Source organism: Esox lucius, chromosome 8 (assembly GCF_011004845.1).
Source record: "Esox lucius isolate fEsoLuc1 chromosome 8, fEsoLuc1.pri, whole genome shotgun sequence".
Lineage (NCBI taxonomy): Eukaryota > Metazoa > Chordata > Actinopteri > Esociformes > Esocidae > Esox > Esox lucius.
In genome coordinates, this window is record NC_047576.1 from 2,934,116 (window position 1) to 2,951,981 (window position 17,866).

Consider the following 17,866-nt stretch of genomic DNA (forward strand, 5'->3'; position numbering starts at 1 on the left):
AGAAAACAATCATAAAGAAAAAAACAAAACTAACATTTCATATGGCACCCATAGGGTGGGTTTCACAGACTGACAACCGTCAATCAGTAACTGCCAAGGCCATGAAGAAAAACCACCCCCAAAAGGTCGACAACTCCGGCGTCCCTAGAAGACACCTTGTCGTTCTCCACAAACATCAAGGCGTTGAGTTGCTCCAGCAGGTTCATGCTCAACAACAATCATAGTATTCGACTGCACCTCACGCAGGTAAAGGTATGAATGCATGAAGTTGTCGTGCTAACTATGGATCGCGGCAACTCAATGTCAGAAAGGCTCCCTGTGTGTGTCACCATAAAACCATATCCAGAATACCACGGTCCCCCTCCTCTTCAACCTTCACATGTTCGCCCATGTCACCCTGCTACTGCGCTCACTCCACTGGCTTCCAGCGAAAGCACATACCTGCTACAAGGCCATGGTGTTTGGCTACAGAGAAACAGGTCCTGGTATTTTATATGTACAGCACAAGGTAAAAATAATATGAATATCAATTGTATTTGTAAGGCCAATTCAAACACATTCATGAAAGTGGCAATGGATAGGGCACGTTTCTGTTGCATAGGCTTGCATTTAAAGAAACATACACTTTCAGAAATGTTTTTTCTTTACTGGACTGAGAGAGTGGGGAAAGGAAAGTCCTGTGTAGCCCACTTGGTAGGAGTATGGACCTTCAATTTGCTTGCAACACCAGCATTGGTGGCTGTAAATGTATGCACTCACCACTGCAAGCCCTCCTGGATTAGCAAGTCCGCTAACCGACAAACGTAAAAAAGGAGAATATATTTTTTCCTGAATGGCAGTGAGCTGGTTCTGAACCAATGCATAGTTTAATGACGAACAGCATCACTGCCCACTGTAGAGCTGATGGTGTGTTAAACTATGTCCAGCTATTCACATCGTCCGCGAGTGCGGCGTGGCTGTTGAATTTTGGACACACAAGCGAAGAATGCAGTGGTGTTTTTGCCATCCCATTATGTTTTACTATGCCATTACATTCGGCGCTAGAATGTAAAACACGGTGACCCAGACATGCCTTCCTTTAATGCCTTACTTTAATCATCTCACTGGCCACTGGCTGGGAAAAGAAAAGGCCTTTCCTCAGCAATGTGTCAACCTTGTTCCATCATTGTGCTTGTGTCTGTTCACACATCACAGGCGCCCTAATTAAAATGCATGTGCCCTCCAGGTAAGGCAACAAACAGTGCCATTTTAGGCACCAAACGAGCCAAGAAGCAAAGTTCAGACACAAAGCGCCACTTCCGCCCACCTGCTGTGCAGCTACAAAAAGCCACTCGGGTCTCCAAGCCTGGCTCTGCAAACATACTGCCTTCTTCATCAGTATGGTGGTGACGTGCACCTTGGCAGTCCAGGATACCATATGGTTACGAGAGATTAGGTTGCCCGACTTCTCTGGCTACCAGAAACTGGTTGCGCACAAAGAGCTTCTGCAAAGACACCACAAGGGTATTGCAGTCACATAAAACAGCGCCTGCCGGTCGCCAAACAGCTGTTAAAGCATCAGGCCCCATTCATCCTAAACCCCCCCTCCGTCCCACCACCGCCTGCCCTTCCTCCCCCCTGTGTCATCAAAGGTCTGCATTCTAGGGGGCCTGCGGCGACAGGCAGAGAGCAGAGCTTGAAGGTGGCCCACCTGTGTCCTTTGAAAACCTGGTTGCCCTCGTTGTCCGACTGGAAAGTCTTATCTCGACTTAGGCTCTGCAGATCAGAAGAAGAAGAAGAAGAAGGGGGAAAAGTAAACAGAAGTTCATCATAGCAGGCGATCCTTAAAGACTTATTTTTTCCCCCCCACCAATACCAAGAGTTAATTAGCTTGCGTTTCAGGTACACCCACTAACATGTCCCCCCAGCTTGTCCATTAAGTTGGCAGGGGATGTTGGGCCCAGTCCAGCCCCTAAATGTTTTGATCGATTGACTTAATTGCATTAATTAAGGATGGGGGTTGCGTCAGACATGCAGCCAGGGCGGGAGGACTGGGCGGATTTCACTATGACCGACTCTTAATAATTACATCCCATCTATGCTGCCGGTCTTGAGAGCACTCAATTAAACCTGACAAGTGGACTTGAAAGGGATTTGGTTGGAGCCGTAGTCACAACGTTTTCCTGTGTGTCGCAAGCTGAGCCTGGTTTGGACAGTGGACTCAAATGCAAAGAATGAAGAGAAGGCTTGACAGAGAGGGAGGTTCCATGTCCTATTTCACACCACCACACCAACACACTAAGTCAAACGATGGAACGGAATTTTTACAGTCTGGCTTTTTTTTTGTAAAAACATTTTAAAAACTGTTAAAAACGACAACTTAAAGCCTTGAGGGATGTCCGAAAACCATTTAGCAAGAAAATGATGTATTTTCTCTGGCAAAACAGTCCTGGCAGGATTACATTTCCAAACCGTCACACTGCTGAAAAAGGAAAGGGCTGGCTGCTGCTGGTTCACAACGGGGAGGGGAACTCTCTGCTTCTCTGTCTGTCACAAGGCCTATTTATTCACATATGACAACCCTGGGCTCACTGTCGCCTCTCCTGTGGAACAATTTAAGCAACAAGGAGGGGACCAAACAGCAAAACAAGTGAATGTCTCTTTCAGAATGCAACACTGGTATCCCCACTGGCAGAGTGGATATGCACTGAAATATTTGTGACATAGGAAGCTCAGCAGAGCTGGGGTATGAAATCCCCTTCATTAAACAACGATTCAGGCACAATCACAGTTGAGCTGTCTAGGAAATGTATAACCATCTGGAGTGGTCAGAAGTGTCGGGATGCTAACAGTAAAAGTGGAAAGTTTCAATACATTCCGAAAATGTTTGATCTGAATAATGACGTGGAAACAGAAATACGGTTGTGGAAAATATGGTTAACTTATGGCAGAGGTCAGCAAGGAAGTTTGGCATTGGGCAATATTTTTAAGCCACTAGATGGCAGGCGAGAACATAGTCAAAGGGTAATTTAAGAAATGAATAGATGAAAAATGCAACTGGAATTGCCTGTTACAGACTGTTACAGTGTCTTTTGTAACTGCTTGGTCAGCTGTGGTTACCTTGTGGTTAAATCCTGTAGGACAGTCAGAAACAAAAAGCCACAGTTGTGTGACAGTGTCCGTGTTTTGTGCTGGATTAATTAATACGGTACTACTGACACATGGGCCTATTAATACAGTACTACTGACACGTGGGCCTATTAATACCGTACTACTGACACGTGGGCCTATTAATACAGTACTACTGACACGTGGGCCTATTAATACAGTACTACTGACACGTGGGCCTATTAATACCGTACTACTGACACGTGGGCCTATTAATACCGTACTACTGACACGTGGGCCTATTAATACCGTACTACTGACACGTGGGCCTATTAATACAGTACTACTGACACGTGGGCCTATTAATACAGTACTACTGACACGTGGGCCCATTAATGCAGTACTACTGACACGTGAGCCCATTAATACAGTACTACTGACACGTGGGCCTATTAATACAGTACTACTGACACGTGGGCCTATTAATACAGTACTACTGACACGTGAGCCTGTTAATACAGTACTACTGACACGTGAGCCCATTAATACAGTACTACTGACACGTGGGCCCATTAATGCAGTACTACTGACACGTGAGCCCATTAATACAGTACTACTGACACGTGGGCCTATTAATACAGTACTACTGACACGTGAGCCTGTTAATACAGTACTACTGACACGTGAGCCTGTTAATACAGTACTACTGACACGTGAGCCTAACCCAGCAAGAGTCTTCATTCACCAACTTCAACACAGACTGCCTTTATAAGACACACATATGTGGGAAATGTGTAATGGATAAAAATAACTCAAGAAGTAAAAGAGGACTTAAATAAATCCATTAATGGCCTGTTTGAGTCATGCTTTTAACGACCTTTGTTTTATTTCCTCTTTCCATATTGGGAATAATAAATGTGTACCATTTTAATTTGCTTCTTTGTAACACATCGGAGCCTAACTTATTGTAATAATTATTTGACAGTCTACTTTTACTCTCAGAATTATTTCTTTGCATCCTCACGTACTACATTGCATGTTTTAATTGTTTGCGTGCTGGAGGTTGGCTACGCTATTACGCTGTGCGCAGAGCTAAACATTTAAGCTAGTTGTACACACAAAATAGCACTTTCAAAGAGTCTAAAGAGGAAAGTTGACAACATAAATAGGGCATTCAAAGATTAATGGAAAGACAACTATGCCTTCTCCCTACCTAGATTAGCAAATGCAAAGCCAGTGTGTCTGCTGTCATGTTGCTGTCATGACTGAAATCTATTTCAGCAGCAACCACTGTCAAAATAATCAAGCCGCGGGCCAGACATTATTGCTGGCGGGCCAGTTTTGTCCCGCGGGCCGTCTTCTGCCTGACCCTGACATACGGGGTCCATGCAGGGTCAAGATAAAGTAGGTAAAAGGTTATCCCACCCTTCACAAAGAGAGTAAGCATATCGCCCCACCACTAAATGTGTCCTTCTCAATCAATCAGCACTGGTTTTGTTGTCGTTAAGGGGGACTGCCTGTACACTGCAAACATCATTTATCAAGTCAACAACGCAACAACATGTGGAAAAAGTGTAGGGGTCTGAATACTTTCCAAAGGCAACATGCATGATTCACTCAGGTTTTTTTCAAAATCAGGCCAGTGGTTTCTGAGATCCTGTGTGACACACACCTAGAAATGCAGGGACAAAAATTAATCCATAGTTACCTACCTTATTTAATCGTTCGGGACATTTATACAGAAGACAGATATTCTGTAACCCTATTCTGTCAAATTATGTGAAAATATGTAAGTTATGTTATACCATGGCACTGTGGATTACTGATTGTTTTATTATTTTGGCTTTCAGGGAATGAATGCACAGTAAATCACCACAGTTACATGAAAAATGTCTATGAAATGTAATATTGGAGCTGCTCGGGAAACGTAAAACATTATCAACATTATTGAATTAGATTTTCATGACAGCTTACGGTTTGGTAGCTAATGCAACTACTGTAGCTAGTAAACTGTCTAAATACTACTACAGCAATGGCATATCATGAACACCATGAAATGAAAAAGGGATATAAAGAAATCATACAAAAAAATCATACAAATAATAATTGGTGATTTAAGAAAGTTGTCTCAATGCAAACCTGTTGAAATTTACAACAAGCATTTATAAAGACTGTCAAACAAGGTCAACCAGCAGGGACCAGCAACATCTTTACAAATTGATAAGCTCACAAGATTAAACTGCAAAATAAAAGGGACCTGTGAAACATACAAATGCAAATCTTCCAGACAACACAATATCCATTTTCAATTAAAACAAGGAAAGAATTAATCTGCAATCCCCTTTAGATTGAATAACAGGGAATTCAGCATAATAAGGCAGATCATTATAATGGGAGAGTTAAGGGGGAAGCCAGAGGGAAGAAGAAAGGAGTCATAAAAAGCTGTGATTTAACTCACCACCAAGTTCCAACAACAATGCAGAGCTTTGCATTAAAACTTGGTTTTATCAAATACATGTTTAAATTACTTGTCCCTGGATTTAAACAGAAGACAATCAATTGTAGTTATCTTCCTAAACCAGTCGCTATAAAAGATTTCTTCTCTCATATTACTTTAATTATATAAGTGATCTTTAAAATGCTACACATTAATAATTAGGTATCTAAAGACGGCTTGAAGTCCGAGATTCACAAAGTCAATGGGCCAGCAGTTTGGCTTTGAAAATCTTCAGAGTCAAGCATTGGGGATCTTAACACATAAAATAAAATGAGGAAAAGAATTAGCACATTAATAAGCTATGATTTCAGTGAATGAGCTAGGTAGACATTATCAGGAGAAGCTCAACAGCTTGTATCCAAACCAGGTCTGGAACTGGAGAATGTTCATAATCATTGCACCCTGCAACAGGTCTTTAAGCATTAGTACGTGAAACGCACTTCAATATAAATTAACGGAATGACAGGCTGCATTTTTGAAATCCTATCTTAAATGTTTTATATCAATTACAACTTAATGACTTTGAGCCATTCTTCTTGAGTTATTCCACTGCAACATTGAAAACACGTATGATACTCACATGTCATTAAGTTAACTTTAAACCAATAGTAGAACAAATATTGTGATTTCAAGGTGAAATGCAGGCATTCAGGCTTTAATTTGAGGGGATTTATATCCATAAACCGTGAACCCGTGGAGGAATTACGGCCAGTTTTATGGTCTCCTTTCAGGGGACCAAAAGCGGTTGGACAATTTTGCATTGTCAGTTCATGCACAAGAGTAGCTCAAAGTGTCTCGAAATTACTCTGGATGTGGCATTTGCATTTGGAGTCCTGTTGTCTCTCAACATGAGGAGCAATGAACTGTCAGTGCCAGTCGCACTTCAGGGGAAGAACACTATTGACACTAAAGACAAACGTAGAGGACAATAAAGAGCATCGAATAATTACCTCAGAGGTTTCGTCACAGGATGCAGACTGCTGGCAAGCGTCAAAGAAAGGAACGGCCAAGTTTACAGTTTTACTAAACGCACTTAAACAAATGATTCTGGGCAGATGAAATGAAGATGAACCTGTGTTAGAATCCTGGAAAGAGGGAAGTGTGGAGAAAAAAAGGATTTACTTGGGACGACTAGGACAGCAGAACCTCATCCAGGATGAGACGCAGTGTTCTGGGTGACGTCCACGGGTCGCAGCTGTCTGAACACGGGGACTTTATTTAAGATTGTCTGTCCGATTACGTTCGGTCCCCTAAAATGGAGGGATTAAGTATAAACGGGCTGAAATTCCTACACAGCTCACGGTTTATGGATGAATATAGCCGCAAATTAGAGCTGACAGGGTGCACTTTAGTCACTTTGTCATTGTTTCATTTCAAGTGCGAAGCGCTGAAACACAGGGCAAAAACAACAAAACCTGTGTCAGTGTCCAAATTCTTATGGACTGCACAGTAGCTACAAAACAAAGAATAAATAACATACAGTGCCTCTGAGCACCTCGTTACAGCAACATAGTTAATGTCATAATGAGATACTGTCTCACTCGTTGATATGCAGAGCACTCAATGTGTCCGTCATGATTGCCAGGCCTTGTGTTGGGCTGCATTTGTTTGACTTTTTCTCGTGTCAACGGTAATCACCACAGTCATTCTACATTTAGGCCCTTGTCTAAGCTAATTGAACATATTCAACCATGGTCCCAAGGCAGAGCGAGAGGGTTTCATGAGGATGAATAAGTTAACTTGTCTGAAGGGGTCGGGAAATGAATAGCCTATACAAAACCTGCTCCCCGAAGAAGAGCAGCTCCCTTCCATGGGAGTGGCAACACTCCAAAGTGCCTTGCCATGAGAGAAAGTGCCTTGCCATGAGAGATAACCTGGTCCCCAGGCGACAGCACACAGCGCATACAGAACAACTTCCATTTTGAAATGTTGATTTAGTGGTTATTTAAGATTTTCTTGCGTGTGATTCCCATGTGTGACTAGGGGTCACACATTTGACACCACCTACGTGTGTGAATTTATACAAACTAGTGAATGCTTGTTATATAGAACCCATTCTTGGATATGCCATCTGCGTCTCTCTCGAGTAACTATTTGAATCAGTAATGATTTCTGCTCGGCATGGGGGAATATGAATTATATTTTCTGCTGAAACAAAATCATCATCACTAGCCTACACAAAATGTTGGAAGAAGATGGTTGTAATTGCGTTATAAAGCCCTAGAATCATGTTATAACTAAACAAAGAGTTTATATTGACCGGACAAAACTAAATTCAAGGACTTAGTAGTAGATGTCCCCTCAACCAATTAACATCACAACCATTCATATAAACACCAGACTATTTATCATGTACAATCGCTGTGCTTTGAGTCCAGAAAGTAAACCACGGTGCACCTAAATGTATGTGCCGTGCTCATAGATTTCTCATCTTAGTAGCACATGTGCTCCTTGTTAAAAGAAAATGCCATCCAACCCTGCTACACTGCAGAATCCAGTCAAATGTCTTCCCTTTCCAGGCGCCCTCTTCCACTTCAATCTAGGGTTTCCACTGAAACCCTCTTCCACTTCAATCTAGGACATAATTTAATTAAAACCGAAAATTCCTGAAACCCAAATGCCCACCCTTTTAGTAAGGTGTATATACAACTACTGGGTTGTCCCACTTGAAAATTAACGCACTAACTGCATATGGTTTTGGTTAAGAGCATCTGCTAAAATATGAAACTGTAAAAATCTGAACTTGCTGCATCATTGGGGGCAACGCCTGTAAGAAATCTGAATAAAATGAATGTCTCATACGACTGCCAGAAAATTTGATTTTTAAATTGAGTTTTTCATACTAGATGGGGATCCTATCTTGTACTAAAACATGTACAGTCACTGATGTAATGTTTAATTGAGTCTTTCATATAAACCTTCCTTTGTGATACCTGATGTAAAGATCGTGATAACGAGGAGAAGACACCTTGGGGTTTAAGGCCGGGTGTCTCTGTAAAGCACTTTGTGACAACTGCTGTTGTAAAAAGGGCTTTAAAAATTAATTTGATTGATTGATTGATTGATTGATTGATAGATAGAGCTCAAATCTGAAATATCTGCACTAGTTCTCTAATCTGGGTCGGTTACATAGCAAATGTGGAATAATTTGGTACACCATTACAAAAAATATTATAATCTAAACATAAATGGGACACACAAGGAGGCCAATAAAACAGAATAAATGTTCTGTTAAAAGTTCAGTCAACGCTGTGGAAGACCCTGAATAGCACGACACGATAACTTCATAATGCTGAATGAGGAGCAGTGCTGGGGGTAAAGGGGCACCTCGTAAGGCACGGGATAGGACAATAATCACTGCAAACGACGCTGGGTAATTTACAACCTAGACGCACCAGAGTTGCTGGTGTATAAACATCCTAAAGTGTCCCTTGACTTATAATCTAACTGTAATACACGATCGGGTATCAAGATGGGTAACAATAATAGCAATAATAATAAAGGTAAAATAACTGACTGTAATATAAGGAATGATCAGGAATAATAACCCTAACCCTATATTTTGCCGATATTATTTTGAGTGGTCAAAAGAATTGCGCTTATTTTGACTCAGGCTATCCATTGGTTGTTTAAGACAACAGCTGTTACGTTCGCCAGAACGAACTAAAAATACCCCACCAGATAAAGCTCTATGAACCAGCTGTGGTTTAACAGATGGATGTGTCAGTTGGAAGTCTCTTGGTTACGTCACCTGACCTTGGTGCTTTCCCAGACTGACCAATTGTACCAGCCGTATATCCACTTTCCAATTTGCCGTCAACCGGCTGAGTTCACCCAGATCAGATACTTCTTTGTGGGTACTAACCGCAAAGGATTGGTTATTTATGGTAGAACAACCGGTTTATAATGTGCATGGAGGCCACTGACGAACCCCTGGTGTTTTGGAACAAAAACCCAATGTCTGCGTGGACAAGGTTGCACTTGACAGACGCTCCCTTTGGGAGACCAACAGTTTGTGAATCAATGTCGTTGTGACGTTAATCAATGACAGCTCAGGGGTGAACAGCTAAAGGCGAAGGTGGATAAGACAGAAGAAACCAAAAAAATAAAATAGCTTACCTGGCTGCACAGGGACACCTGGAATATACCACCATCGCTGCCGCCACAGAAGAGGTAGTACTCACAGGGGTCAAGGGTCACTGACATGATGCCCACGTCAAAGAGAACAGACAATAGCATCTCACCTGAGGACAGCTCCCATAGCTAGACAGAGGTCAAGAGAAGAGACAGAGAGTTGCATAATTAAATTGAATTGTAAGACATTTTCTGCTTTGGGAAATAATGCATTTAATTTGAAACGTCTGTTTAAATAATGTAACCTATGCTACAAATATACTGCTGTTAAACCAGAAGATTTATTTTGTGAGTATTCTAGGGCAATGAAAGGAAACAGGATAGGTTCTATGATCATAACATGAATTAATGTCAAATCTCTTACAAAGCTCTTAATCACAAATCTAGAGATTGTTAGAGAGTCTTTAATTCAAATTCCACAGAAATAGGAAAATTGCTTAAAACACAGAATATATACATAACATTCCACAAATTATTACTTACCATGACCAGTGTTTAAAATCAACTCATGTCTTTACAGTCTGAGTGACTGTCAATGAAAGACAACTTCAAAATTGCAAGTTGGGTAGTTTAACAACTGAGACCCTGACTGACCTGCACCGCTAAAGGGCCCTAAGCGTGCAAGTTAAAGACAGCAGAAGAGAGAGACAGCTAGAGAAAGAAAAAGAGAGCTTAAAAAAAAAACAGAGTGAAGAGAGCAAGAGAAAGCATGGAGGGAAAGAGAGAGAGGGAGAAAGCCAGAACAAAGATAAGGCTGTGCTCTCACTGCTGGGCTTTCCACTTGACCCTTTATGTCTTTAAGGAGTGGGCTGTTTCAGAGAGTACGGCACTAAAATATGTCTTAGTCTGCAGAACGACTGCACATTTCTGTTCCAACCTCAACTTAATGACTTGGATACATCAAATCATTAAGTGGCTATGACACAAAAAATGCCAAGATCTTGATGGCCATTAATTGAACCCTGAGTTAATGCATATTATTATATTAAAGCTAGCACAGAAAGGAAATAAGGAAAACTGCTGAGGAGCAGATTTTGGAAATGAAAACCATCACACGTAAAGGGTTTGGTTACTCGTGTTTCGCTACTTGGCGTTGCACTAATTATTTCTCTGATGACCCACAGAGCAGTCTTTTTACTGCATGCAAACAGCAGAGGCGTGCCACTTCAACATTCATCCAGTGTCTCACACAGTTGGTGTTGTACTAGCACCGTCTTAATGAGCCCTCTTGTTGCAAGGGGACTACTTGAGCTCAATACGTTTTCTATAAGATGGCCACTAAAGTAGCCGTTTGGCTTGCGGATTTAGCATCTTCAGAGAAAAGATGGGCAACATTAGCATTAACTCTGCATTGTACCCCCACTTGTTAGAAATATTTTGGTTTTTATTTAGATTTCTTGTTGCAAAGCCATTTCCACTTTTACAATCATGAAAGTGTAAGACAGATGGTTTAATTCCATCTTGGCCTTTGCCTTGGGAAGACATTTCTAAAAGCGAAAGATATAAGATTGCTGCTAATCTTATGTAGCCACATTTAGCTGAAAATTCCACAGTGCCTGGTGGTCAAGGCTAAAAGTGTTGATGCCACTGACTAAAGTTTGTGCTTAATCTGGTTTTTAGCATATCTACCCACACAGCCTGTGTAGACATGCCTACTCTGACCGCAACAGTGTAAGATTTGTCCATTTCTGTAATGGAATATTGAAACAACTGGTTAGATGATGTTTCAGCATTAAAAGTGGAAGATGTGGTCTAATATGTAAAAAATAAAATTAAAATAAAGATCCCTTTAAAGTGATCTAATCTGTGTAGTCTTTGGGATAACAAATATCTGATTTAAAATGTTGTAATTCCACCTATAACTTAACTAGACAATGCCCATAGCCCTTTGAAAACTTAACGTACTAATGTTAGCAAGGACATATTTGTGTCAAAAAAAAATATTTGTGTCTCTAACTGTCCTGCTGACAAGCAAATGCATGCACATTCAACATTAGCCTCAGATTATACAGTCGATATAAAAAGTCTACACACCCCTGTGAAAATGCCAGTTTTTTTAAGATATAAAAGAATGAGACAAAGATCAGTCATGTCAGAACTTTTTCCACTTTTAATGTGACCTATAATGACGTAGCCGCAAATCTGGGGTTGGTGCTAGCGAAGTCTAAAACTGGCAAGTATAGAGAGTACAGAGATATTGTTATCCACGTTGGCACCAACGATGTTAGGATGAAACAGTCAGAGGTTACGAAGCAGAACATAGCATCAGCGTGTAAATTAGCTAGAAAGATGTGTCGGCATTGAGTAATTGTCTCTGGCCCCCTCCCAGCTAGGGTGGTGACGAGCTCTACAGCAGACTTGCGCAACTCAATCGCTGGCTGAAAACGGAGTTCTGCCCGTCGCAGGAGGTAGAGTTTGTAGATAACTGGCTTTCTTTTTGGGACTCTCCCAGAAATAGGGCCAGGCCTGATCTGCTGAGGAGCGACGGACTCCATCCTAGCTGGAGTGGTGCTCTTCTTTTGTCTAGGAACATTGACAGGAGTCTCACTCCTATAGCTTTAACATGAGATAGGGTGCAGGTCAGGCTGCAGGCTGTTAGCCAGCCTGCTAGCATAGTGGAGTCTGTCAATAGCATAGCCAGAGTAGTTAGTACAGCTTTACCTATTGTCACTGTGACTTGTTCCAGGCTGAGAAAAGTTAAACAAGGTAGTGCTAACAAAAACAACCTTATTAAGATAAAGCCTTCCTCCACCTCGGTCAAAAATAAAAATAATTGTATCACTTCGCATCTCAAAATGGGACTCCTAAATATTAGATCTCTTGCTCCAAAGGCAGTTGCGGTAAATGAATTAATCTCTGATCATAAACTAGATGCTATTGGTTTATGTGAAACGTGGCTAAAGCCTAATGAATTCACTGCCTTAAATGAGGCCTCTCCTGGCTATACTAGTGATCATATCCCTCGTGCGTCCAGAAAAGAAGGGGGTGTCGCTAATATTTATGACAGTAAATATAAACTTACTCTCAAACATATCACAGAGTTTCATTCTTTCGAAGTTTTACTCATGAAAGTTAACCAGGCCGATAAATCATTTTACATAGCTACTATTTATAGGCCCCCCGGGCCATACACATTGTTCCTCAATGAGTTTCCAGAATTCTTGTCTAACCTTGTAGTCATGGCAGATAGTATTCTAATTTTTGGCGATTTCAATATCCATATGGAAAACCCCAATGATCCTCTTCAAAAAGCCTTTCAAGCCATAATCGACTCAATGGGTTTCATCCAACATGTCTCAGGTCCAACACATTGCCACAATCATACCTTAGATTTAGTCCTGTCACGAGAAATAGATATTGTAGATCTAATAATTTACCCCCAAAATCCTGGATTATCGGATCACTGTCTTATTACATTTACCGTTAAAACAAGAAATCCACTTGCCCCCCAAACAATGAGTTTCAAAAGCCGTACTATAAATTCTCGGATTACAAATAAATTCCTTGATATTCTTACTAGTTCGCTCATAAATGACAGAGTAAATAAATCTGTAAACGATCAAATCGAGGATCTAAACTCAATACTGCGAAATACATTAGACATAGTTGCACCACTAAAAACTAAAGAAATACGCAATAAGAAACTTGCTCCTTGGTACACCGACAATACTAGAGCACTTAAGCAAGCCTCCAGAAAATTGGAGCGAAAGTGGCGCTCCACCAAGTTGGAAGTATTTAGACTAGCCTGGATAGACAGTACAGTACAATACCGAAAATCACTCACGTCTGCTCGATCAGCTTATTTCTCCAACCTGATTGAGGCGAACAAAAACAATCCAAAATTTCTCTTTGATACAGTTGCAAAGTTAACAAAAAAGCAAAGCTTAGCAAGTGAAGTGGGTCTTCACTTTAGTTGTAATGAATACATGAACTACTTTGATGAAAAGATCGTCACCATTAGAAAACAAATAACTGAATCCTTAAATAGTTATGGTCCTAAAAATCTCAGTTGTCCAAAAAATTTCCGGAACCTCCCTGATCAGGTGTCAATGGGGACACTTGAGTTTTTTGATACTGTATCGCTCGACACATTTACAAAATTTGTAATGAGTTCTAAACCCACAAACTCTCAGCTAGACCCGATTCCTACAAAATTACTTAAGGAGTTATTTCCTGTGCTAGGTCAGCCAATGCTGAACATAATAAATTGCTCCCTTTCCTCCGGATGCGTACCAAACTCATTAAAAATTGCGGAAATTAAGCCTCTTCTAAAAAAATCTAATCTAGATCCCGACATATTAAACAATTATAGGCCAATATCGAACCTCCCGTTCCTCTCAAAAATCTTAGAAAAATGTGTTTCCCAACAACTGAATGCCTTCCTAAAGACAAAAAACATTTATGAAATATTCCAGTCTGGTTTTAGATCTCATCATAGTACTGAGACTGCACTCGTGAAGGTAACAAATGACCTTCTAATGGCCTCAGACAAAGGTTCCGCATCCGTCCTGTTGCTTCTTGATCTTAGTGCTGCTTTTGACACTATTGATCACTCCCTTCTCTTAGAGAGACTGGAAACCAATATTGGGCTACGTGGACATGTTCTAGCCTGGTTTAAATCTTATTTATCTGAAAGATATCAGTTCGCTAGTGTGGATGGCATATCCTCTGACAAGTCAAAGGTATGCTTTGGAGTTCCTCAAGGCTCGGTTCTGGGCCCATTACTTTTCTCACTATACATGCTCCCTCTGGGCGATGTAATCCGAAATCACAATATTAACTTTCACTGTTATGCTGATGACACACAGTTATATATTTCAATGAAGCATGGAGAAGCCCCTAAATTAGCTATTTTGGAAGCCTGCGTTTCAGATATTAGGAAGTGGATGACAGAGAATTTCTTGCTCTTCAACTCAAATAAAACAGAAATGCTCCTTTTAGGACCCAAAAAACAAAGAGCGTTGTTAGCAGATCTCACTGTGAACCTCGACGGCTGCATGGCCGTATCCCAAAAAACTGTAAAAAACCTTGGCGTTACCCTTGACCCTGACCTCTCTTTTGAAGAACATATAAAATATGTCTCAAGAGTTGCTTATTTTCATCTTCGAAACATCGCAAAAATTAGAAACTTTCTATCAAAAACTGATGCAGAAAAATTAATTCATGCTTTCGTTACTTCTAGATTAGATTACTGCAATGCTCTTCTCTCTGGTTATCCAGACAAATTAATAAATAAACTTCAATTAGTGCTGCACACAGCTGCTAGAATCCTAACTAGAACAAAAAAATTTGAACACATTACTCCTGTCCTGGCATCCTTACATTGGCTGCCTGTTAGGGTTAGGGCTGATTTTAAGGTTTTACTCTTAACCTATAAATCAATACATGGACTTGCTCCTACTTACCTTGCTGAAATGATCCAGCCATACATACCTACACGTAACCTTAGATCGCAAGATGCAGGCCTTTTATTTGTACCTAGAATTTCTAAACAAACAGTTGGCGGCAGGGCCTTTTCTCATAGAGCTCCACTCCTGTGGAATGATCTGCCAATTAAGGTTAGAAATGCAAACTCAGTGCAAACTTTCAAGTGTCTACTAAAAACTCATCTCTACAGCACGGTTTATAATTAGGTGTAGCCTGGCCCGGGGGCGTGAAGGTGACCAGTAGGCTTGATACTGTCCACCCTTGCTGTCTTGCCAGGTGGGCTCTCGTCGCCCTCCCTCCAATGCCCTTCGGGGGAAGAGTCACTGGCTTGTTGTTGACTCTCTATTGCGCACTTGTGCAGTTGGGCTGTACGCTGCTAGCAATACTCGGCCCTCATTCAGGGGGGTTGCGGTTGGTGGGTGTCCCTTTGGTTGATGCCTGGCAATGTGGTTGGATTGATTTCCTGCCTGTTGGGCCCTGTCCGGGGCCTCCCCCGGGTAGGGCCACAGTGTCACCGGACCCCCCCGTCTCAGTTTCCAAGGTGTTACGCTGCTATATTATTGTGCTGGGGGACATGAGGGATGTACTACTAACTTTTCTCAGTTTCCTCCAATTTTAAATTTTAGAAGGAGATGAGGTCCTGGTCCACACCTGCGGATTACCTGGTTTGGGGGGACCGTTGCTGTTCCTGTCCTTGTCCACCTGGTCATACTTCTGACCTAGTCTAAAATCGAATATACTCTGGATTTAGCCAAGAGAAATTTATTTATTATTCCAATTGGACTCTTAATATCTCACCCGGCACAGCCAGAAGAGGACTGGTCACCCCTCTGAGCCTGGGTCCTCTCTAGGTTTCTTCCTAAAATTCGACCTTCTTAGGGAGTTTTTCCTAGCCACTGAAATTCAACACTGCTGTTGTTTGCTCCTTGGGGTTTACGGCCGGGTGTCTCTGTAAAGCACTTTGTGACAACTGCTGTTGTAAAAAGCGCTTTATAAATAAATTTTGATTGATTGATTTGATTGCTATAATGTGAACAACTCAATTGAAAAACAAACTGAAGTCTCCGTGGGGGAAACATTTTAAATAAAAACCTTACAATAACCTGGTTGCATGAGTGTGCACACCCTCTTATAACTGGGGATGTGGCTGTGTTCAGAATTAACCAATCACATTCAAACTCTTGTTAAATAGAAGTCATTACACACCTGCCATCATTTATAAAGTGACTCTGATTAATCAGAAATAAAGTTTGGCTGTTCTAGTAGGATTTTCCTGACATTTTCTTAGTTGCATCTCAGAGAAAAAGCCATGATCCACAGAGAGCTTCCAAAGCATCAGAGGAATCTCATTGTTGAAAGATATCAGTCAGGAGAAGGGTACAAAAGAATTTCCAAAGCATTAGATATACCATGGAACACAATGAAGACAGTTTTCATCATCAAGTAGAGAAAATATGGCACAACAGAGACAAAATTGATGAAAAGACGAGATGAAAACTGGTCAGGGAGGCTTCCAAGAGGCCTACAGCATCAATAAATGAACTGCAGGAATTTCTGGCAAGTACTGGCTGTGTGCTACATGTGACAACACTCTCCCGTATTGTTCATATGAATGGGCTGTGGGGTGTGTTGGCAAGACGGAAACCTTTTCTTACAAAGAAAAACATCCAAGCCCAGCTGAAGTTTGCAAAAACAAACATCAAGTCCCCCAAAAGCATGTGGAAAATGTGTTATGGTCTGATGAAACCAAGGTTGAACTTAATTCCAAAAGGTATGTTTGGTGTAAAAACAACACTGCACATCACCCAAAGAACACCATACTCAGTGAAGCATGGTGGTGCCAGCATCATGTTTGGGGCTGTTTTTCTTCAGCTGGAACTGGGGCCTTACTCAGGGTGGAGGGAATTATGAACAGTTCCAAATACCAGGCAAGTTTGGCACAAAACCTTCAGGCGCCTTTCAGCAAATTTTTGGTAATTAGTTATTTTATGAACACCACTGTTGGGTCTACTAAATGTGCAATAGTCAGAATAACAGCAAAGCAACTGATTTCTAAGTGGTTTTAGAGCAAACAGGTAGACAACCGCAACAACAATTTACTTGCAATCAGTATAAAGCAGAAGCATTGCAAAATGGAAGAAAACATGGCAACATTGTTTTAGACCTCACCAGTCCTTCAATAAACATTCTCAAGTAATTGCATGTTGTTTAGCACCCAAATCTCAATCCCGGGCTCCATCAGGACAGTTTTGTGTAAAACAAATCTCACTGACCTAGAAAATCTCTCAGACATGATACAAACCCATAAGAGTCCCCAAGGGTAAAATGCCCCTTTAATGAAGAGATATTTACAAAGACTATGCTTGCCTTTGCTTTGTAAGAGCATACATATATGCTAAATAATATTCAAAGCAAGTGTGCACCAGCGTGCATTCTTTCATCTGATATTGTTATTCTGGTGTAAGTACTAAGATGTTACGCATCTTTCTATTACTGTTAAGAATCATTCATATTTTCTTGGTCGGTTCCAGTGTACAAATACAATCTTGAACAAAACTTTCAGCTTGTCAACTGTACCAAAGCAGTAACGGTCTCTGACATAAATAAACAAAAATAAAGAACTTTCACATCATGGACTGTTGAACTGGAAGTCAAAAATATTAAATAACCCCTTTCAGAAACAAGATTGGGACAATATTGAATGAGATTTTGGACCTGACA

General features: G+C 41.0%; 1 protein-coding gene across 1 annotated transcript in view; it reads right to left on the reverse strand.

Annotated features, from left to right (window-relative positions):
* Window positions 1–17,866, reverse strand: part of wdr18 (WD repeat domain 18) — a 67,863-nt gene that overhangs the window by 25,903 nt on the left and 24,094 nt on the right. The window contains exons 5-6 of the mRNA XM_029121596.2: window positions 9,704–9,847; window positions 1,691–1,755 (exon numbers count right to left, since the gene is read on the reverse strand). Coding sequence (XP_028977429.2) covers window positions 1,691–1,755; window positions 9,704–9,847 — 209 coding nt within the window. The remainder of the gene's footprint in view (window positions 1–1,690; window positions 1,756–9,703; window positions 9,848–17,866) is intronic.